General features: G+C 37.4%; 1 protein-coding gene and 1 long non-coding RNA gene across 2 annotated transcripts in view; both read right to left on the bottom strand.

The window, feature by feature from the left end:
• Positions 1-19,459, bottom strand: part of LOC144958978 (alpha-1,6-mannosylglycoprotein 6-beta-N-acetylglucosaminyltransferase A-like) — a 32,875-nt gene extending 13,416 nt beyond the window's left edge. Inside the window, exons 1-9 of the mRNA XM_078891280.1 lie at positions 18,783-19,459; positions 14,624-14,723; positions 8,005-8,292; positions 6,884-6,966; positions 6,097-6,186; positions 4,622-4,690; positions 3,561-3,731; positions 2,860-2,926; positions 2,030-2,132 (exon numbers count right to left, since the gene is read on the bottom strand). Coding sequence (XP_078747406.1) covers positions 2,030-2,132; positions 2,860-2,926; positions 3,561-3,731; positions 4,622-4,690; positions 6,097-6,186; positions 6,884-6,966; positions 8,005-8,292; positions 14,624-14,723; positions 18,783-18,941 — 1,130 coding nt within the window. The 5' untranslated portion in view covers positions 18,942-19,459. The remainder of the gene's footprint in view (positions 1-2,029; positions 2,133-2,859; positions 2,927-3,560; positions 3,732-4,621; positions 4,691-6,096; positions 6,187-6,883; positions 6,967-8,004; positions 8,293-14,623; positions 14,724-18,782) is intronic.
• Positions 19,460-19,965: 506 nt separating this feature from the next.
• The window catches only part of LOC144958979 (uncharacterized), a 23,103-nt gene continuing 18,068 nt past the window's right edge, over positions 19,966-25,000 (bottom strand). Inside the window, exon 3 of the long non-coding RNA XR_013642538.1 lies at positions 19,966-20,102. This is a non-coding gene — a long non-coding RNA (uncharacterized LOC144958979). The remainder of the gene's footprint in view (positions 20,103-25,000) is intronic.

Genomic DNA, 25,000 nt, shown 5'->3' with positions numbered 1-25,000 from the left:
TGGAGCTATCCACATTTCATTGGTTGCTGAAAATGACAATGATACAATGATGATGGTTGTTTTTCAGTAGTTTGATGGCGCTATCCACATTTCATTGGTTGCTGAAAATGACAATGATACAATGATGATGGTTGTTCTTCAGTAGTTTGATGGCGCTATCCACATTTCATTGGTTGCTGAAAATGACAATGATACAATGATGATGGTTGTTTTTCAGTAGTTTGATGGCGCTATCCACATTTCATTGGTTGCTGAAAATGACAATGATACAATGATGATGGTTGTTTTTCAGTAGTTTGATGGCGCTATCCACATTTCATTGGTTGCTGAAAATGACAATGATACAATGATGATGGTTGTTTTTCAGTAGTTTGATGGCGCTATCCACATTTCATTCGCTGCTGAAAATGACAATGATACAATGATGATGGTTGTTTTTCAGTAGTTTGATGGAGCTATCCACATTTCATTGGTTGCTGAAAATGACAATGATACAATGATGATGGTTGTTTTTCAGTAGTTTGATGGAGCTATCCACATTTCATTGGTTGCTGAAAATGACAATGATACAATGATGACGGTTGTTTTTCAGTAGTTTGATGGCGCTATCCACATTTCATTGGTTGCTGAAAATGACAATGATACAATGATGATGGTTGTTTTTCAGTAGTTTGATGGCGCTATCCACATTTCATTGGTTGCTGAAAATGACAATGATACAATGATGATGGTTGTTTTTCAGTAGTTTGATGGCGCTATCCACATTTCATTGGTTGCTGAAAATGACAATGATACAATGATGATGGTTGTTTTTCAGTAGTTTGATGGCGCTATCCACATTTCATTGGTTGCTGAAAATGACAATGATACAATGATGATGGTTGTTTTTCAGTAGTTTGATGGCGCTATCCACATTTCATTGGTTGCTGAAAATGACAATGACACAATGATAATGGTTGCTTTTCAGTAGTTTTCAATATTTAAATGAGACCTAATCACTCAACTCATGGTCCAAACTCAATGAGTGAAGTCGACTCCGTTCCTTCTACACAATGTGTTGTAGGAGAAGAGAGTGAACAGATTGAGTAGTATTCTTGGATATGAATTGATGCTATGCGTTTAGATAAAATAATCACAACATCCTCCAGTCGAATATAAGGTACCAATACACAAGACTGCGTGTAAACTTGAACGTTCATAGTCTGATTGGTATAATCTAACGATAAGTTATCACCAAAATGGCTGTCTAAAAACAATAACAAAGAGCTGAGTGACGTCACTTTTGTTCCTTCTATATCATCTATGTTTGTCATCAGTGTTAAATTTCAACACATCAAAACTTGATTAAAACGGCGTAGTAAATCTTAGGGGTTGAATAAAATGATTAAAAAAACATTTTTATATGCCCATTATAAAATAGTCTAATTGAAATTGTCAAAAATTTTGTGTCTTGTATCAGAAGTATAAAAATGTTAAAGAATTCGTTAATTTTCATAGCATATAGTAGTCTGGTTTTGCCTGTCATCGGCACACACATACACACACACACAGACACACACAGACAGACAAACAGACTTGCTGTTTCTTTGGCTGGGATGAAGCGTTTCTATTTTCACCTTTTCATTAGTATTAATACATCACTGTCTGAACTAAAGGGTTTCCTCATGAAAACTTAAAATGGCAAGCTTTTGACATTCTTCTGCTGTCTTAAGTCTTATCTATATCACGATGTGGTCTCGTGGTATGACAATCCCTTTCAGATCATTAGGTCCCGGGTTCGAGCCTCGCTCGCCACATAGTTGAATCCTTGAAAAAGAATCTTTCTCACTTTCTCTCATTGTACTCAGGTGTAATTTGAGTACCTGGTCTTTAACAGCGGAAAAATTGTAAAATCCCCTAACAGGCGTCATGTCTTGTTCTATATGTAAGATGTTGCTGTTGGCTAAGGACCCTTTGTAAAGCACTTTGAGCACGTTTAGTGGGTATTGCCCTATACAAGAGCTCAAGCTCAAGTTTTTAATGGCCTTACTCAACAAGCTGCTCTGTCTCACTGGTAATCTGGAGTTCGTGTCCCAGGATGTAGAGGGAAGAGATGAGATCGCTCCACTGAACCAACTCTCCCAGAGGTCCACCTGAAAATGGTGTACGAAATTCATCCCTTTATTAACTTTGTTGATAACAACAGATAAGACAAATAAAAGTAATAATAATAATAATAATAATAATGATGATGATGATGACACTACTATACTATATATAATATACTATATACTACTACTACTACTACTAATATATAATAATAATAATAATAATAATAAATGATGATGATGATGATGATGTGATGATAATAAAAATAATAATAATAACAATAATAATAACAATAATAATAATAATAATAATAATAATAATAATAATAATAATAATAATAATAATAATAATGATGATGAATATGATGATGATGATGATGATGATGATGATGATGATGATGATAATGGCAGTGGTGGGTGGTGGTGGTGATACAATATAATAATAATATAATAATAATAATAATATAATAATAAAAAAAAAAAAACAAAACAAAAACAATAACAACAATAACAATAATAAACAAAAAAAAATAATAAAACTAATCAATAATAAAACAACAATCAAAATAATACAATAAAATAAAACAAAAAAACAAATAATAATAATAATAATAATAATATAATAATAATAATAATAATAATAATAATAATAATGGTTGTGATAACGGTGGAGATGGTAAGAAAAGGATCTATCAACACCCCCCCCCCCCCCCCCCCCCCCCCCCGCCTTCCTCTTCCCTTACCTCCTCGCATACTTTTGATAAAAGCTTACCTTTAAACTGGTTCTCTGCAAATTTCCATCCCGATTGCTTGCTGAGAAGTCCAAGATGAACCAGTATCTGGACACAGTAAATGGATACATTGGGATACACATGATTATGACAAACAAGCTCACTTGTCAAAATGCCAAACAGGGAATTTTATATTTGTCAAACTTGAGCCTTGTCACTCCAACAACTAATACCAAAGCTACGGGACTATTTTGTGTTGAACAAAATTCAGAAAATGAGTGGAGTGGGCACTTGTATCAATAATCTGTTGTCTTCTAGCGGGTTCCTTCTCAATTTCTTGTTATTATCAACATAAGTGTCTGTTCCACTCACTTTTCTGAATCAAGCATAACCCAGACCTGCCAACCCTTCACATTCCAAAAGTGCATTTGACCCCTTCCCCCTCCCCCCCACCCCATTTTTTTTTTATCTTACCATTACCATAATTTTTGAAAATCGGAATTTTAGATAATTTAGAGAATAGCGGAAAGGAAGACTGAAAATAGGAATGATTCCCGCCAAAAGCATAAGATAACCATGGTGATTAAATTATATTACCATATTTCTCATTTGTTGTCATTGATCATGTGTCTAACATTTCCTTTTAAAACAATATAAATTTTCATTGAGAAAAATAAAAAAAATGAATAATATACCAGTTTGAAGCATTGAATAACACGTTACACATTAATATTACTATTACCTTTTGCTTGGGTCTCTGTCTCATGTCTTGTTTGGTTTCCATGACGACGGCAGCCTTTCTCCATTGGTTCCACATGCGTGTGATCCTCAACCTGATCCAGGCATAACCCTGACGCTCATTGGGGTCTTTGAGGAGCTCCATCAGCCCCGGAAGGTCAAGGGTCATGTTGGCCTGCACCAGGGGTGGCAGAGGAAGAGAGTGGGACAGAGGGAGAGGGATAAAACAAAATTTCATATAAAACAAAAATTTAAGAATACTATTGCTGTCATTGCACACGCCATTAAAAACGATTCAGAAATGTTTGGTCATGAATAACTAATAAAAAATATTTTTTTAAAGGTAGGTTTGATTGAATGGCTCTAACTTTTAAACCTTATATTTGAATGGAGCAAAGGTTTTACAATATAAAATAAAATTTTTAAAAAAACAACAATTCCCTTTATTCATCCCATAGGGGAAATTTGTCTCTAGGGTCTATTCCAAGGGAAGACTGGAATAATTCAGGCATCAGCCGCAGTGCAGCACCACAAATTGAGCTAGGGCGAGGTGACTTGCTCAAGGCCACACAGCGCAGCGCCGTGTGATCAAACTCTGTACCTTTCGGGTATGAAGCAAAGACCGCACCGCTGAGCCACAATGCCCCTTATAATAATATTTATTAACTGCTTCTGTTGTGCCTTTCATTTTATAGAGAACTCATTTTTGTTAGATAAACACCCAGTGGTTAATTTTATTTCTTAGGGGCAACTCCCTATATGCATATACTTATTTATTTTTGATGATGATGATGAAGACGACAATGGCGATGACAACAACAACGATGATGATGATGATGATGATGATGATGATGATGATGATGATGATGATGATGATGGTGATGATTATTATGATGATGACGATGATGATGATGATGATGATGATGATGATGATGATGATGATGATGATGATGATGATGATGATGATGATGATGATGAGATGATGATTAAAATGATAAACAATGACAATGATGATGAAGATGAATGTGGGGGTGAATGTCTTATTTTTCACAGGTTGGTACTTACATAGGTGATTCTTTTATCCTTCATCTGTAGAGCTCCAGACCACGCTTGGCGAGGACAAAAACCTTCCACCTGTCAAAAGATATCAGGTCATCAACAACTATCTAACTCTCTCAATCCTAGAGATTTTTGCTACTTTTCAAAATTGAAAAAAAATGTATTAAAAATGAGCATGTACCCGCATAGATAGCTTTATTCAACTATCATTAACATACAAAAACTAAAAACATTAGCTTTGATACTACGCCTATAATTTGTCTCATGTAATAAATAGGCATGGCATAAAAGTAACCTGGGTAAACTATGGATATAGTCGGTGTTAGGGTTGAGTGAGTTAACTCTCTTCTTCATTTCCTGTTTTTTTTCCCCACAAAACGTCAAACCCATCCAATATAAAAATTGTTGTCTATTTTAGAACTCTAACTAAAAAGGAATTAATTACTTTTTTTTCTTCTTCAGAGCCATATATCAATTGCTTGCTACCCTTTGGATAAGTCAATAGTCTATCACAAAAAAATTTTTCCGCCAGATCTATCTGACCCAGCTACCAAATCACTGCTAGGTGGACGGGGGAAGAAAAAATCTCGACTGCACACAAGATTGATCTCCGTCCCTTTGCTTGTGAAGCTATCCCCGAATAAGTAGGGTACATACTATGCACAAAGTTTTTATAACTATTTGTGGTGGACAAAACCAATATCAATGAGAAAATTGTTGGTTGCATCATAACGAATGTGATGATTTTCCTATCGTTAGTAAGGAATAATGAAACTGTTGCTGTTTGAAGCTCAAAGTAATAAATAACGATAAGTATTGAATTGTAAGCTTTGATGTATTGAGCGAAGACAGATACTGTGGATGTTTCAGATTTCCACTTTATCAACAAAACAAGAATAAATCATAAATAATACTTCGAATCCTCAGCAAAATGCATACAATCAACAAAAATGCGTAAGAATATGTATTTTTTACGTAAAGTTGGCAACACTTAGTATTATGTGAGAATGATCTACTTAATGTTAAAATTTGAAAGTCAAAAATAAATGACTTTTTCCAAGAGATCAAATTTTGTTTCTTTTACTTCAAAACAATAACCATGCGCTAATGAAAAAAATGCTAAGTATCAATATTTTTCTGCTAAAATGCACCCAAAAAAAGCAAAAATAAATCTTTATTTTCTTAACACGCAGCACTTAAAAATGTCACCTTTTCTTTCCAATTCAGGGTTGAAAATGCTTTTGGGCCAAAATTGTGCGTGTAATTTTGTCTGTTAAATAGGTAAAATTAAGAAATTTTTAAAAAATGTTTTCAATAAAATGCCAAAAAAGATTCCGAATTACCAAACTCAATTTTTTATTATCATTTTCTCACAAAATTCCCGAGTTTTTTTAAATTTTTATTAAAAATTTCAAACTGGCAACTCTGAACCCCCCCCCCCCCCCCCCCCCCCCCCCTCCCCCTTGCCCATTAAAACCTACCTCACTGAGATACATAATGAAGGAGCAGTCGGATCCATCCACTCCAAATTGCTGGTAGCAAGCATCTGACTTCCACATCTTCCTCATCCACTGGCGAAGACACACAGAAACAAGTTAGAGATTATTATAGATGAATGAAAAAATGAATACATATGTGAACATTTAAATAGCTCATTTTCACATTCTTACCAAGCTCAACGCTCTTCAAAGACGTCCCGATTGCTCAGTTGGTAAAGCACTCACTTCACATGCAAAGAGAAAAAATATAATACCCAAAACTATAGCTATACATTTGACATTTTCCTTCCAAGTCAAGAATTCTGACCAGGGAAAGGACAAAACCAAGTTGTTTGTTTTTGTTTTTAAGGGTTTTACAGCGCTTGTGACACATTTAGGTCATATCAGCTCAAGTAAAAATAAGAAATAGGAATAGTCAAAGAATTCTAGATTTACAATAAAAGCACCAAAGAAAAACCAAGACAAAGGGTAGTTATCAGTATCTATTATTAGATAAAACATCAAGTCGTTTGAGCTTAACTAGGAAAATAACTGCAACAATTTTGAGGTCAATCAAAATGCTCTAAGTTGACAAAGGCCAAGTTCCTCCCAGTTGACAATAGCGAGTTAATGATTACGTTCCCAACCTGTAACAATAGAGGAATGACGGGAAGAAGAACACGAAGACCTGCCCTCAATCTAGGACAGATCATCGTGTTTTTCCATGTCGTTCATCAATCACTGTGAAGTTGGGGACATAATCGTTAACTTGCTAATATCCGTTCCTCACTTTTATTTTTCCCAAGCAGTGGGGATAGTTCTTCAGGTCTTCCTCTGTCAGCTTGCATTTCTCTGACTTGCCCTGGAGAAGATCTGGGGGGGGGGGGGGGGGGGGGGGGGGGGAGAGAGAGACAGAAATGGAGACTAATAATAGTGGTGGTGATGATGATCTCTCTCTCTCTCTCTCTCTCTCTCTCTCTCTCTCTCTCTCTCTCTCTCTCTCTCTCTCTCTCTCTCTCTCTCTCTCTCTCTCTCTCTCTCTCTTTTTTCTCTCTCTCTCAGTGCGTACAGTAAATGTTTTAACTTTGCACATTTTAGTTAAAGTGATTAAGCATATGTAATGTAAGCAATTTAATCTCCTAGTAAATAAATTTAAAAGCGGCAAGCTTTCTTTGAAATTTCTTTCATTTAAAAGACATACAGCCATTTCATAATCTCGAAGGCGTCCTATTTTGTATGGGATTAATGACTTTCCATACATCAACTTCACTGGATTGTGACGTAGAACAAGAACAGGAATGAACGACTGACCTAGTTTCTTAGAAATTGATTGTTCCAGGTGATGATTCCTTAGTGACCTCTTGTTGCTATGCCTGGCAAGCTATTAACAAGATGCCTTTTTAAACTATTACCTTAGAGTACGAGTCTTAGGTTGTTCAATCAACATACAAAGCTGGAAATTGATTGTTCCAATTGATGCTTCCTCCGTGGTGACCTCTTGTTGCTTCGCCTATCAAGCTATTAATATGGATGCTTTTTTTTTTTTACTATGACCATATAGTATGAGAGGGGGGCGAGAGAGAGAGAGAGAGAGAGAGAGAGAGAGAGAGAGAGAGAGAGAGAGGGAGAGAGGGGGTGAGAGAGAGAGGAGAGAGAGAGAGAGAGAGAGAGAGAGAGGAGAGAGGAGAGAGAGAGAGAGAGAGAGGAGGGGGGAGGGAGAGAGAGAGAGAGAGAGAGGGGAGAGAGAGAGAGAGAGGAGAGAGAGAGAGAGAGAGAGAGAGAGAGAGAGAGAGAGAGAGAGAGAGAGAGATAGAGAGAATGTCAAATACCATCCCAAATCTCCGATTTTAAAATCATGGTTTTAAATCTGACTAGATTTGGACCTAGCGACAGGTCTGTAAAATTCCTCACCTGCGGCAGACAAAACCGGGTCCTTTCCTCCATCTTTGACCTGCTGTTGTTGCGGCTGTGGCTGTGGCTGTTGTTGCATGTTTGTGATGATGTTCTTGGGATGTAGCTTCTGTAGCTGCAGCTGTTGCTGCTGCAGGGCTGACGCCATGTGTACGGACAGGGAACCCTTGGTACCGTTGCCGTGGTCGTTGAAGAGAGAGCCGTTGGTGACGTTGTTGACCATGAGCTCCAGACGGGTAATACGAGTCAGCATCGACTCCAGAAGGACGGCGATCGTTTTCTTGAGGTCTGCGGGAAGGGTCGGGGTTGGGGTTGGGGTCGGAGGATGAGGTGAATTAGTCATCTGAAGTACTCGCCTTTCACCCGGAGCAATCAGCCGCACGGTTTGTGAGTGTTTATGACAATATTGTGATACGTTGTTGGTGAGGGAATTCGCATTGCAATCCCTGAATAGGCCGTGCATTTTCAAATCGTTTGTGTTAACATTGTGAGTAATGTTCAAGATCTGTCTGATTGTTTCGGGTGACAGGCAAGTACTCGAGAGAGCCGCGGGTTGGATTGTAGCCATCCTAAACTTATAGATTTATGCGCTTGGCTAAGAAGCTCACAACATTGCCATCCGGAAGTATGACGGACCAGCACACACAATTGTGTGTTACCATGATCGTTTATAGTCAGGTTAATACAGTTTAATGAGAATTACTCATAAACGCGAATGGCAAAAAACAATAATAAAGACCTAAGTGACGTCAACTTCGAACTATCTATCGCAAACGGGTCGTAGCTCACACGGTAGAGTCACGATCTCCCCGGCCAGGCGGAGTTGTACCAGTAAGGTCGCGGGTTCAAGCCCCTATCGCCGCCACGAAATTTTTATTCTCTGTTGTCTTCTGGCACTTTCCTACTCACTTCATTTCTTGTTAATATCAACACTCACTTTTCTGAATTGTAAACTAAAAGACTGACACTGACCAAAAAATGACGTCAAAAGACAAGTCTTTGGTCACAAAGGAAAACAAATCGTGAGTTGTATTCAATAGTTCAACCAATGGAATCATTTGTTTCCTTGAGCTGTTCAAACGACAACTTACGAGACGAGGACAAACCTTAACGACGTCAAATTATTTAATAAGTCCTATTGGGTTTTAGTGTCAGGCTATGGATAGAATGAAGTTAACATCACTCGGGCCTTTGTTATAGTTATTGGTTTGTTTTTTTTTTTTTCCATCCACGTTTATGATTAATTCTCACTTAATTGTTTTATCCTGACTATAGATAGAACGAAGATGACGTCACTCTTATTGTTTTATGCCATCCGCGTTTATGAGTAATTCTCACTAAACTGTATTAACCAGACTATAAACGTTCAAGGTTACACATAGTTTTGTGTGTTGGTCCGTTATACTTCCGGATGGCAATGTTGTGAACTTCTTAGCCAAGCGCATACTATCTATAAACGATCATGGTTACACAAAGTTTTGTGTGTTAGTCCGTTTTACTTCTGAATGGCAATGTTGTGAGCTTCTTAGCCAAGCGCATACTATCTTTTAGTGAACGATGGCTACGGTTGGATTGAAAAAATACAAAAATGATGTTATAACGTCAAAACGAATGAACTGAACCAAAGATCGTGCTAGTAGGTGTGTTCGTGCTAGTCGGTGTGTTCGTGACCAGCGTTAAGAACTGAGCAGTCGACTTTATAACATTAAGGGAACATTTTTTTTTTTGGATAACTTCGGGAACTTATAAGAAAAACAATTTTTTTTTTCTCCAACACTACGACCAAATTGCTGTGAAATCAAAATCCGTCATATTTCTTCCATTTCCGTCTGTCCGAAATTGTTACCTAATTTCCGTAAGAATTACGGATGATCCGTAAAAGTAGGCAGGTATGCCGTAGATAATAATTTTATTTGTTGAACAGATGTGCGTGGACGGATTAAACGGAATTTCAAAAGATTCACACAATAGAAGGCGGAATAGTGAAAATGTTGCTGCTTGAAGCTCGAAGGAAAATATAACGATATGTATTGAATTGTAAGCTTCAATTTATTAGACCAAGACAGATACTGTGGACGTTTCGGGTTTCACCTTTATCAACAAAACAGGATGATTGAAACACCACAGACGAATGATATAATGTGATAATGGCGTATGTAGTGTTTCATTCATCCTGTTTTGTTGATAAAGGGGAAACCCGTAACGTCCACAGTATATGTCTTCGTCTAATAAATTGATGCTTACAATTCAATACTGATGGTTATTTTTTCCATACAATAAGTAGAAGTAACGCAACATAATCACTACAACTTAACTTATTACACGTCTTGTTTTTAAAATCGTGTTCCATTTGCTGTTTTTAATACGTTGTCTTTATCCTTTGGTTGACCAGCGTCTAAAGCTGCTATTGATGACAGAATTTTTTGTCTCCGTGTTTCTGGCACATATAATCATATAAATTCATTTTATCTCCTAGTTATTTGTAAATTATTAGTTCAAACGTTCAGAGTTTGTTGTTCGGAAATTTAACGACAAAAATATATTCCAGTCGGGTCATTGTTAAGCGAACGATATCATTAATTTTGCTTACTTGGCAACGAGTCATACATCAGGGATGAGAATGACTGGTCACTAAAAAGGAGGAAATTTTTCAGCGCTAGATAAAGAACCGTCCATGCAAAAATAACCTATAAATTTTAATTTCATTAAAAGTTATTTGATGCAATACAAAATGTGTCTCCCAGCAATTTCTGACATCACTCGGAGGAATTTCAAAAAAGAAAGTGTAATTATAACATGGTGGTTGTAGTAATGGTAGTGGTAGGGATAATGATGTGGTGGTGGTTGTAGTAGTTGTGGTAAGGATGATGATGTGATGATGGTTGTAGTAGTAGTGGTAGTGGCCACATACATCTCCCGTATTCACAGATTCACTAATGTACACATCCCATTGTTTCAAGTTGACCAGAGACGCCAACTTAAAATTTGGCTCACGTAAATTTCAGAAACAATTCCGAACAATTTCAATGCTTAAACAGGAATTTCTACAAACAAAATATAATCTATTGAGATCTATAATCATCCTAATACCCCTTGTTTCAAATGAAGTAAAGTTCCAAAACCAATTTATGACGTATAAAATATTAAAATGAATGGTAGGTATGGTGGTAATAATGATATGATGGTGGCTGTTGTAGTGGTAGCAGTAATGATAATGTATGTGGTTGTGGTGGTTGCAGAAGTGGTGGTGGTGATATTGTTGTGTTGGAGGAGGTTGTAGTAGTGGTGGTAAGGATGTGGTAGTGATTGTTGTTTTAATGGTGATAATGTTGTAATGATGTCGTAGTGGTTATGGCAATGATGGTGATGATGATGATGTGGTGGAGGTGGTTGTAGTAATGGTGATGCTTCATGAAATGATGGTGTGGCGATGGTGGTTTGTTGTAGTAGTAGTGGCAATGATGATGATGATGTGGTGGAGGTGGTTGTAGTAATGGTGATGCTTCATGAAATGATGGTGTGGCGATGGTGGTTTGTTGTAGTAGTAGTGGCAGTGATGATGATGATGATGATGATGATGATGATGATGATGATGATGATAGTGGTGGTGGTGATGATAAGGTGTGTACTTGAAGGTGAAAAGAGAGAATGATGGCTGATGTGAAAAGGATATGATCCACTTTATAGGTTTAAGTTTGTCTGATTGAAGGAAATATAGTGTGTGTGTGTGTTTTGTTTGTTTGTTTTTAAGGGTTTTATGACGCTTGCAACACATTTAGGTTATATCAGCGCACCCAAGAAAAAGTGAGGCACAGGGGAACGGAACAGAAAGGGATCAGGTGTAGATTCCAAGAGCATATCACCAATGTACTTAGTTTGAGATCACCTATGAGTCTCATTCGGGCACAAAGAGGAATACACTCAAATGCTTACATTATACATTCAAAATTACAAATATAATAATACATAACAGACAGATGATTTACAAGGAAAAAAATATCATCTCCCAAAACAATAACTGTGCATTTGACTGTTTCCCTTCCAGTTAGGCCTCTGGCCAGGGCCAGGACAAAACCAAGTAATCTCATTCCAAGACAAAGACAGAAAGCATGTTGGAAAACAGATATAAGGGGATAGAAGACATAGTATGTACCCCCTTGCCCACTATGGGAGGTCATGAACCCCACCCAGGTGTGTGTGTGTGTGTGTGTGTGTGTGTGTGTGTGTGTGTGTGTGTGAGTGAGAGAGACAGAGAGACAGAGAGAGAGAGAGAGAGAGAGAGAGAGAGAGAGAGAGAGAGAGACTGCTCAAAGTGAATATAGTGATAGGTACAGAGAGATTAAAGTGAAAAACTAACCGAGGTTAAAGTACTGAGTGAACTTTATTATTCGGTGTGTATGTGCTTTATTTGTTAATCGTAAATATTAAGTTAACGTATGTTTCATGTTGGCAATTGCCAGGAAATTAACATTTTAATTGAATCCTCTGTGTGTGTGTTTGTGTGTGTGTGTATCATTGTTAAGTACATGAAGATGAAAAGTGAAAACTTATTGAGGCTAAAGAACTGGGTGCACTTTACTGATTTGTGTGTGTGTGTGTGTGCGTGCGTGCGTGTGTGTGTGTGTGTGTGTGTGTGTGTGTGTGTGTGTGTGTGTATCATTGTTAAGTACATGAAGATGAAAAGAGAAAACTTATCGAGGCTAAAGAACTGGGTGCACTTTACTGATTTGTGTGTGTGTGTATGCGTAGGTGTGTGTGTGTGTGTGTGTGTGTGTGTGAGTGCATCATTGTTAAGTACATGAAGATGAAAAGTGAAAACTCATTGAAAACTTATTGAGGCTAAAGAACTGGGCTCATAGTGAATGTAGTGACGAGTACAGAAAGATGAAAGTGAAAAATTAACGAGACTTAAGAACTGAGTGAACTTTATTGATTTGTGTGTGTACGTGTATATGTTTGTAGGTCATTCAGCGGCACTTAAAATATATATGGGGCTGTAAAAAATATAGATTTAAGTAAGATCAAAAGCACCGGAGAAAAAGTGACTGGTTCAAATAGGGCTCACAAACGGACTCCAAGATCAAACTATCAATGAAGTTAGTTTGAGGTCACCTAAAAGTCTCACCAAGACACAAGCACAGAATCCTTGTGAGAGAAATACAAAATTTAGAACAACAAATCTAACGTCACACCAAAGAGAGATGATATACGAGGGCAAACATATTATCTCCCAAAACGACTATACATTTAATTGTTTCCCTCTCTGCCAATGAATCCGGCCAGGAAAAGGATCAAGCCAAGACAAAGGCAGAAAGCAACTCTAATCCATGCAAGTCAAAAGATCCCACCAGCAGGAAGATGATGTGATAGTGGTGCTTGCACTAGAGGTGGTACTGACTACAATGAGGGCAGTGATGATGTGGTTGTGGAGATGGTGTTACTGATGATGATGTGATAGTTGCTGTCGTAGTGGTGGTAGTTGTGGTAGAGATGGTGATGATGTCATGATGGTTCAGGGGTGAGAATGACTGGTCACAAAAAATTGAGTTCAAGACCTATCTATGCGACGATAACGTATAAGTTTGAATTTCATTAAAAATTTACTGAGATGCAATCAAAAATGTGTCTCGCAATATATTCTGACACCACTTGGAGGAATTTCAAAAGTTGAAAGTGTAATTACAACATATTGTAGTAGTAGTAAGAAAAGATGGCGGTAGGAACGATGATGTGGTGGTGGTTGCAGTAGGGTCGTGATAAGGATGATGATATGGTGGTTGTAGCTGTAGAGGTGTTGGGAATGATGGTGTGGTGGTGGTTGTAATAGTTGTTGTAGGGATGATGTGGGGTGGTTGGTGTAGTGATAGTTGGGATGATGTGGTGGTGGAGGATGTAGTTGTATTGGTAGTAGGAATGATGATGTGGTGGTGGTTGTTGTAGTAGTGGTGGTAGGGATGATGATGTGATGGTAGTTGTAGTAGTAGTGGTTGTAGCTGTAGTGGTGGTGGTGGTAGGGATGATGATGTTGTGGTGATTGTAGTAGTAATGGTGATAGGAATGATGATGTGATGGTTGTTGTAGCACAGGTGGTGGTTGTAAAAGTAGTGGTGATAGGGATGTTGATGTAGTGGTTGTGGCGAGTCTTTTTAAAAGGCGGAATAGTGATGGTGATGGGCGGAGATAAACCACCATTTAGGCGGAAATCCGCCTAAGATTCTCAGCCCTGATACTTACATATTATATATCATCCCGTCCCCTTTTTAAAAATCAACAAAAGCTCCAGAGGATAAAATGTAAAAATTAATAGTAGCATTGGTGATGGTGGTGGTGATGATGATCATCGTCATCATTCTCATCCTCATCATCATTATCATCATGGAACTGGGAGTGGTAATGATGGCGGTAGTGAAGAATAATGCTGTGGTTTTCTGTGACGTTTTCCTTGGACCCTAGGACATCCTCTTCTTGGACCAGTAAGACCTCACCGGACTTTGACCTAAGTTGCCCATGACCCTGAATTCAAAACTCCGGTCTCATCACAACAATTTTGTTGTTGTTTACGAAGAAACTGGAGTTTTGGCATCTCTGTAGGACAAAGCGGTAAGAAGGAACCACTCACCAAAGGCAGTAAATCTCCCGGCGTAAGGCCCGTCCACAATATCTCCATTTTCCTTGGCAAGAGCCCGGATGTACTCCTCACTCAATTGAACGATTTCCGCCTAGGAAAGAGAAGAGAACAGGAAGTAATAGTGTGACAATTGACCAGTTAGCAGTCGTACTCGAGAAAGACACGTATTTAAAAATGTTGTCCAGAAAAATCGTCATTCAAATATCGATCGATTTAAATTACCCTCTTCTTGGCAAAAACTCTCAAACCTAGGACCTGCATGACCCTCATCTTGGCAAAAACTCTCAAACCTGGGAACTCAAAGGTCCCAGAATATTTGCCAAGTCGAGGCACTTCATTTACATATATGAAGTTAATTCAATTCAATTCAATTCAAATATTTATTTATTGTCGGCATTTTAAAAATGTTTCATAGATAATGTTAGTCAGGCTAATAGAAGCCTTTGAGCGACATAGGTTATAACACATAGTGCATAAAATACATAGTAATACATTTTCCTTTAAAACATTCCCTCATCAAGATTCCAATCATGACACACAAAGAAAAGTAACATAATATTATATATATATATATATATATATATATATATATATATATATATATATATATATATATATATATATATATATATATATATATATATATATATATATATATATATACGGTTAGATTAATTACCGATATTACATTTGCATGGCTGGCCATTCCATGAGAGGATATGATTTTTGAAAACATTAAAATTTGAAATTTTCCTGATGTGCTCGCGAAGTTCATTCCAAAGCACAGCAGCAGAATATCTGAAAGATCTTTTGCCATAAGACGTTGTTCTGACCCTTGGAATATCAAGGAGGTTTGAATATCTAAAATTGTATCTGTTATTTTTCAAAATGACCATATCAGATAGACAAGGAGGAGCAATATTGTATAAAATTTTGAACGTTTCCAAAGCAATTGTTCTCATTCGTCTTATTTGTAGGGAGGGGACTTTGGCCTTTGAAAGTAATTGGTCGTAGGATCTTTTGTCATCTTCATAAATAAAACACAGTGCTCTTTCTTGTATCTTTTCAAGTTTATCACAATTTGTTTTAGAACAGAAATGCCAAGCTAGTGGACAGAAATTGAAATTTGACAATACAAAAGAGTGAAATATTGTTAACTTGTTCAATTTTGAAAGGTATTTTCCAAGACTTTTTAAGAGATTTAATTGCTGAGAAGCTTTACGGCAGATGGTTTTAATGTGTAAATCAAATTTTAAGGACGAGTTTTCTGGCAATTTTTTTTTTAATGCATGTCTTTCAGAGTACGGCAATTAACTGGTAAAAAAAAAACAAAAAAAAACAACTCTCTATTCATCAAAATAACTTATTCTCATAAATGGTAACCTCATTCTTATCAAAACATGCACTCAAAGTCGTAGTTGGTCGTCGACTACATGCTACAGTCTAAACTGGAGCAGTAGCCAAGTGAGTGACGCGTCCAGGTGCCACCCAGGTTCGAGCCCATCCTCAGACAGGAACGTTCAGGGGGGGGGGGGGGGGGGGGGGGGCTGTGTTTTTTTTTGTTTTTTGTTTTTTTTTTTGTTTTTTTTTTCAGAGTGGTTTTTCAGAGTCGACTCCCGATAACTGTAGATGGTTATTTAGAGTCGACTCCGGATAACTGTAGATGGTTATTTAGAGTCGACCCTGGATAACTGTAGATGGTTATTCAGAGTCGACCCTGGATAACTGTAGATGGTTATTTAGAGTCGACTCCGGATAACTGTGGATGGTTATTTAGAGTTGACCCTGGATAACTGTAGATGGTTATTCAGAGTCGACTCCGGATAACTGTAGATGGTTATTTAGAGTCGACCCTGGATAACTGTAGATGGTTATTTAGAGTCGACTCCGGAAAACTGTAGATGATTATTCAGAGTCGACACTGGATAACTGTAGATGGTTATTTAGTCGACCCTGGATAACTGTAGATGGTTATTCAGAGTCGACTCCGGATAACTGTGGATGGTTATTTAGAGTCGACCCTGGATAACTGTAGATGGTTATTCAAAGTCGACTCCGGATAACTGTAGATGGTTATTTAGAGTCGACCCTGGATAACTGTAGATGGTTCTTTAGAGTCAACTCCGGATAACTGTAGATGGTTATTCAGAGTCGACTCCGGATAACTGTAGATGGTTATTTAGAGTCGACCCTGGATAACTGTAGATGGTTATTTAGAGTCGACTCCGGATAACTGTAGATGGTTATTCATAGTCGACTCCGGATAACTGTAGATGGTTATTTAGAGTCGACCCTGGATAACTGTAGATGGTTATTCAGAGTCGACTCCGGATAACTGTAGATGGTTATTTAGAGTCGACCCTGAATAACTGTAGATGGTTATTTAGAGTCGACCCTGGATAACTGTAGATGGTTATTCAGAGTCGACTCCGGATAACTGTGGATGGTTATTCAGAGTCGACTCCGGATAACTGTAGATGGTTATTCAGAGTCGACCCTGGATAACTGTAGATGGTTATTTAGAGTCGACCCTGGATAACTGTAGATGGTTATTCAGAGTCGACCCTGGATAACTGTAGATGGTTATTTAGAGTCGATACTGAATAACTGTAGATGGTTATTTAGAGTCGACCCTGGATAACTGTAGATGGTTATTCAGAGTCGACTCCGGATAACTGTAGATGGTTCTTTAGAGTCAACTCCGGATAACTGTAGATGGTTATTCAGAGTCGACTCCGGATAACTGTAGATGGTTATTTAGAGTCGACCCTGGATAACTGTAGATGGTTATTTAGAGTCGACTCCGGATAACTGTAGATGGTTATTCATAGTCGACTCCGGATAACTGTAGATGGTTATTTAGAGTCGACCCTGGATAACTGTAGATGGTTATTCAGAGTCGACTCCGGATAACTGTAGATGGTTATTTAGAGTCGACCCTGAATAACTGTAGATGGTTATTTAGAGTCGACCCTGGATAACTGTAGATGGTTATTCAGAGTCGACTCCGGATAACTGTAGATGGTTATTCAGAGTCGACTCCGGATAACTGTAGATGGTTATTCAGAGTCGACCCTGGATAACTGTAGATGGTTATTTAGAGTCGACCCTGGATAACTGTAGATGGTTATTCAGAGTCGACCCTGGATAACTGTAGATGGTTATTTAGAGTCGATCCTGAATAACTGTAGATGGTTATTTAGAGTCGACCCTGGATAACTGTAGATGGTTATTCAGAGTCGACTCCGGATAACTGTAGATGGTTATTCAGAGTCGACCCTGGATAACTGTAGATGGTTATTCAGAGTCGACCCTGGATAACTGTAGATGGTTATTCAGAGTCGACCCTGGATAACTGTAGATGGTTATTCAGAGTCGACTCCGGATAACTGTGGATGGTTATTCAGAGTCGACTCCGGATAACTGTGGATGGTTATTCAGAGTCGACTCCGGATAACTGTAGATGGTTATTCAGAGTCGACCCTGGATAACTGTAGATGGTTATTTAGAGTCGACTCCGGATAACTGTAGATGGTTATTTAGAGTCGACCCTGGATAACTGTAGATGGTTATTTAGAGTCGACTCCGGATAACTGTAGATGGTTATTTAGAGTCGACACCGGATAACTGTAGATGGTTATTCAGAGTCGACCCTGGATAACTGTAGATGGTTATTTAGAGTCGACTCCGGATAACTGTAGATGGTTATTCAGAGTCGACCCTGGATAACTGTAGATGGTTATTCATAGTCGACTCCGGATAAGTGTAGATGGTTATTCATAGTCGACTCCGGATAACTGTAGATGGTTATTTAGAGTCGACTCCGGATAACTGTAGATGGTTATTCAGAGTCGACCCTGGATAACTGTAGATGGTTATTCAGAGTCGCCTCCGGATAACTGTAGATGGTTATTCAGAGTCAACTCCGGATAACTGTAGATGGTTTTTCGGAGTCGATTCTGGATAACTGTAGATGGTTATTCAGAGTCGACTCCGGATAACTGTAAATGGTTATTCAGAGTCGACTCCGGATAACTGTAGATGGTTATTCAGAGTCCACTCCGGATAACTGTAGATGGTTTTTCGGAGTCGACTGTAGATGGTTATATATCAGATAGATAGATAGATGGATTGGATAGAAACTACTCACCTTGACCACGTTGCTGGGTCGTGGAGAGCCCACTCCGTTTACCAGAGACAAATTGAGGACTGTAAACAGATAGACCAGCGTGAAGAGCAAGATGGCCATGGCGATTCGGCGGGTCAGCGGGCTTCGGCCCACCCTAGACCAATGTCTTGCTAGAGGCATGGCTGGTTGGTTGGTTGTTCGTGGTGGTGATGGTTTAAATGGTGGCTAAGTTATCTTCGTTGTGATCGGCTAGTTGGTTAAGATTATTTTTCTTCACAGTTTGTTCGATCGGTTGTCCGAATAGACTTCTTGATCAAGTGGTTGTCCGAATAGACATGTTGATCAATGCAGTGTAGTTAGTTATCAGCTCTTCTCTTCGTTCCTTCTCAACTCGTTGTAATGTATTTGTGGAGCAGATTATTGTTAAGTTGGCTGTTAGATAATTTGTTACTGTATTATCTTATTTGTTTTACGTTTTTTATTTTGTATTTGTCAATTTCTTGCCGACTTTTTCTTTTTCTTATTGGAGAAATGTGTTCTTTCTTTTTGACATTTTAGTTTTTCAATTGTTGTTGTTTTTTTTTAAATATATATATATATTAAATGATATGCACACATATGAACACAAAATATTATAATATGTAAGTAAATAGGCCGCTATAGGACGATTTGGGAAGATACCAAAAAAAAAAAAAAAGATTACATTTTGGCCGAGCCGCTGTGTCACTAGTAAGTGCTGGGTGTTCAAAAATTATTATTTTTTAAAGTCAAGTTTTGAGTTGTGTTATATAGTAACACGGTGCATTGTGTTTAATGTTTCTCATTATATCCACTTGTTTGTATTCTGGGTGCACAGATGGGCTGGTTGATATTGTTGAATTATTTACATTAGTCTATCTTTTTGTTGGGTTTTCTTTTTTGGGCGGCCACTTGTTGTTATTACGATTGCTATTATTCTGATTGTTGTTGTTGTCGTTGTTGCTGCTGCTACCGTTTATGTTGTTGTTATTGTAATTGTTATTATTATTATTATATTTATTACTATTATTTATTATTATTTATATTATTATTATTATTATTATTTATTATTATTATTATTTATTATCGTTGTTGTTGTTGTTGTTGTTGTTGTTGTTGTTGTTGTTGTTGTTGTTGTTGTTGTTGTTGTTACGTTTGTTGTTGAGCTTCTTTTTATAGTTTCTGATGTCGTTCTTGTAGCTCCGTTTGTTGTAGTTTCTGATGATCATGATGACCACTCAATGTTTGATAAGGGTATACCATATTACTGATGTGATGGAAGTGGTTCAAGACAACGCTTGGACCATGAGGATTCCGATCAACCTGTGAATATAAACAGAAAAGGGTGAAGTCAAATTATACATATCAAAAGGTTGTCTAAGGCATCAAAAAAAAATATATATTCGGTAATTGCAAAACTGCATGTGCGATTAGATTACCCCAATGTATGAACAATACAATTTGAAAGATAAAAAGATAACTAGAGCTACAGATTTGTGGTAGGAACAGATTGTCCTATGAGTAAGCCTTGGTGTCGCTTCTGACACTCAACACCAAAAATATTCTAACTTGCTCTACTCAGCTGATATACCCTGCTGAACAAGTAATAACTCTGTTGATTATCCTACTCGAAGACCTTTCTGTCTTGGGATTTGAATTACACAACGTATAATTTTACAAAAGAAATATGGGCTAAAATTAGCCCCAAATGGAAGTACGATAAATTTGTAATAAGTATTATCCCATTCCAAACCTAAGTATTGAGTAAATTCCTCATTCACTGGGACATGATAAAATCCGGGGGGTTTTTTATGTCGAATGTAACTAAATGATCTTTGTGATTCACTACTTCAAGTACTGAATTAATGTCCTAGTAAAGAAACTTTTTGGGACTACAGAAAATGTTCAACTCTCTTAAATCTATGATTAGTCTGTAAAAACCATCCTTCTTTGGAACTGTTGGGTGATATTACAGTGGGTTTTTCCGCGCATTGAACAATACACTGCTGTTCACAAAGTGTTCTTATTTCTCGTTCTATGAATAGTTTTTCATCCTCTGTAAATTATTTGTTTGTGTGTGAATTAATAGGTGTAGAAGTTAGTGCCGCACGGGTTTTGGTTATCGAGAACAGTAACACCAGAAACATAGCTCAACCAGGAACTAGTACCAGGAACAAGTTCCTGGTCATGTTACTGTTACTGTGTGTGTGTGTGTGTGTGTGTGTGTGTGTGTGTGTGTGTGTGTAGAGAGAGAGAGAGAGAGAGAGAGAGAGAGAGAGAGAGAGAGAGAGAGAGAGAGAGAGAGAGAGGAGAGAGAGAGAGAGAGAGAGAGAGCGCAAACCAGCCTACGTCCCTCCCTCCAATCTGAACCTCTCGTCTGTCTGTGGTTGGTACCACAAACACGAGTACGCAACCTCTCGTCTGTCTGTGGTTGGTACCACAAACACGAGTACAAACGTCGTATCCGTGTCATCTATGCGCCGTACTACTTAGGATTAGGACGAAACTCTCTTCGACCGAAACAATCGCACCAGGAACAGGTTCCGTACCAGGAACATGAAAATGTTCCGAATGCCCGCCGCTAGTAGAAGTAAGGCACCTGGTTAAAGGGGAGGGGAACACCATTTTCGATCCAGTCTGATACAATTGTTGATGACGTGGCTTTTTCCCATTCAGGTATACAGTTGCGAAGTGTTGACATCTGAAGAAACGGACAGGTGAGTTGTGGTAAGAATAAGAAACAGTGTGCTGCAAAGTGAAATGGGGACAGATTAACACGTCGCGCGTATCGCGCGCTGACTGGCTGGAGTATCACACATAGGTACTGTATGTTGTCGAGGGAGGAGTGGAGGGCGTTGAAGGATGCACATCCTCGGCTGTTTCCACGAAATGGGTGGGAGGGGGAGGGGGGGGGGGTTGAAACGGGGCCTGTTGTAACGTCGATTGTTTCAATTTGAAACTGAAGCAAGCTCTGCCGCGATGCGAATATTTTGAAGGGATGGATGACTCTGGGAACGCTGCTCTATTATTTTCCAAGTTGGTAAAAAGTCTCGAAGTTTCGTCTTCGAATGAACTTTTGACAACGTTATTTAAAAATTAAGCTACATTCGAGCACAGTTTCCTGAAACTAATCGTGTCAAGCGTTAGCAAGACACAGTTTCCTTACTTATTTTTGCATGTCCCGAGTTTTGAGGAGCCTGTTGTAACGTCGATTGTTTCAATTTGAAACTGAAGCAAGCTCTGCCGCGATGCGAATATTTTGAAGGGATGGATGACTCTGGGAACGCTGCTCTATTATTTTCCAAGTTGGTAAAAAGTCTCGAAGTTTCGTCTTCGAATGAACTTTTGACAACGTTATTTAAAAATTAAGCTACATTCGAGCACAGTTTCCTGAAACTAATCGTGTCAAGCGTTAGCAAGACACAGTTTCCTTACTTATTTTTGCATGTCCCGAGTTTTGAGGAAACTTCTCAGAGTGTATAATATTTCAAGAGGTACAAAAAAGGTTTGACTTACTGGAATACATTAACTCTTTTTCGAGAAAAATTCAGCTAGATAAATTTAACATTACTTCGACCCGAGAATAATCACCCGCCGTAGATTCTCTCAGGCACGCTCAAATGATTCAATAATTTTACTACTCATTGAAAAATCATAACAAAATCAAAATCCAATTTCTAAAAACATACATTTATTGGAAAGACGTTAATCAAATCTGTACATTTGCAATCAAAAACAATCATAAAAAGAGGATTGTGTATTATCCACAAATAGTGTGAACATAAATGATAAAAGATTTTTTTTAAAACCCAGTAAATCAATGTGAAAGAAAAGAACTAATCAGTAAGGATAAAATATCGCCCAGAAGTTTACTTTACAACTGGAGTTAGGCTACATTGAGCAGTGTTCTAGTTAAGAGATATCATGTATTTATTGGTGGTGATAATGGAAATTCGTCAAAAAAAAAAAAAAAAGAAAAAAAAAAAGAGAAAGACTTGGTCTATAGATCAAATGACATAACACAATACACAGGTGATATCTTGCTATAGTAGCTACTACTATCATACACCAACCATCTCAAGTTTGCAAGATCACTGAATTTTTTATAAGCATTCGACCGAAAGGCCACTCTCTCATGTCTTATGCTAGAACTCGTTGGTTATTACAAATGGTGGTCATGCAACTCATTAACTCGGAAATTCTAAATAAATGGTAAATCATTGTCATTTCAATTCTAATTCTCTTTTTAAAAACCCCGTTAAATTTGTTTTTAAATTGTGTGTCCTGCCCAATTATACATTGCTGCTTTATGTCTGTCTGCATCCTCTTTCAGCCGCTCTCTGTATGCAACACATTTTTTCTGCATTGGTCTTTGCTCTTGGCCTTAGGGGCTTAGGCAGGATATTCCTCAAGTCTGCAATGCAAAAGGACAGTAAGATTATTTTTAAAATGAAAACTAAACAATTCTTCCTTTAAATCAGCAACATCTTGAAAAAGGGGAAAGCAAACAAGCATATTAAATGAAGAAGCAAACCAACAAGACCCTCAACAGAGTTTATGATTACGAAAGACAACTAGCTATCTGTTCAAAATTATGATTTACATCATTTCAATCCAAACTGCTTTGTACTCAATTTAATTCTAAAAATGATTTTAATCAGAATTAAAGTTGGATGTTCAAACTATGAAAATTATAATTTGGTGGTGTTATGATTTATGATGTGACTTCAACAAATTGTCACTCGACAACTTGGTCAGACGAAACATCGAGTTTCTTCAATATTCTATTGATCAAACGTTAAAAATGATATTACATGTATAATACTATGCATCGTCTGGCATTTCCACAGTAACACGTCGTGATGAAAATTATAATGTTTAGACTCTATCTGAAAAATGCAATTTGATAGTTTCTTCTGACACCAGCAAACAGTGACGGATATCATTGGTGAAGCAAATGGGATTAAAATCGTTTTTAAAACGTTTAATTCAACTTTCATGTTAGATTATTTATCATCATACAAATCATTACTTTTCAACTTTATGACTTTTGGTGTTTCTTCTGATTCTAAGAATTGGCGTGACCATACATTTTATCTTACCTTCATGTCCTGACATCATGCTGCAAGTGACAGAAAATGACGGATCCTACTGTTTTTTTAAATCTTGATGTTTTCAAAAGTTGACGAAACGAAAGATTGTCTCTCGGGGACCACGGTGTCTGTTCTGATTTTATTACCACGAAAATTATCCCTTTTACCGTAGTCACATTTAAGACACAAACTGCATAGAATTTGTTTTCCATATATCACTTAGCAATGGTTTTTGTGTCATATTATCAAATGGCTGCTTTTATTGCTTCATTTATCGTTAAACATCGAAAATCCAGAAACAAGAGAGTGACAACATCCATCAGAAGCAACTCTCTTTTTTTTTTTTATATTTGTAAATTTAGGATTGATGAAAAACAATTGAAGTTTTAATTGTTCAACTGATAAACTTAACTATTCTTTTTTATATTTAGTCTAAAAAGAATAAATCCACTCACCTAAGAAATGACTTTTGTCACTGTGAAAAAAACGTCCTCAGTGCTGACAAAAGTGATTTTTAAAGATATTAATTACAACGTAACCCCTAACAGCTATCTGATACTATTTCTTCATTGCTTTAAAATTATGTAATGTCATTTTATGAAGTTCTTTCTACATAAAATCGTGTTACAAATAGTATGGTACTAAGTACTAAGAGTGCTCGAAATGTTGATTACAACAATGGAGCAAATTATCATTCAGATATTTACCACGATATTGTAGGAATATGTTCCTTGTTTTAATTTGCGAGTCAGAAGAGCATAATTCTGGGAGGTGCAAGGGCCATTTCCATACATAGAACAGTCCATTGTTTTGTTTTAAATGTTTTTTCTCCAAATTGCCAAATCGCAAAGTCCCCATTTTATCAGAACAGTTGGCAACTGTGCAAATGTATTATGTTGGAATGCTTGTTGTTTGGGTCTTTTTAAGTATTGAATGAATGAATGAATGAATGAATGAATGAATGAATGAATGAATGAATGAATGAATGAATGAATGAATGAATGAACGAAGGGGAAGAGATAAGAGTATAAAAACTGTGAAGTACAAGATAAGCGCTATCTGTTTTTGTATTTTTCTTATATATATATATATATATATATATATATATATATATATATATATATATAT

The sequence above is a fragment of the Berghia stephanieae genome, chromosome 13 (genome assembly GCF_034508935.2).
Source record: "Berghia stephanieae isolate SIO BIC M18660-M18661 chromosome 13, UCSD_Bste_1.3, whole genome shotgun sequence".
NCBI classification, from domain to species: Eukaryota; Metazoa; Mollusca; class Gastropoda; order Nudibranchia; family Aeolidiidae; genus Berghia; species Berghia stephanieae.
This window is presented reverse-complemented; position numbering and strand designations above follow the sequence as displayed.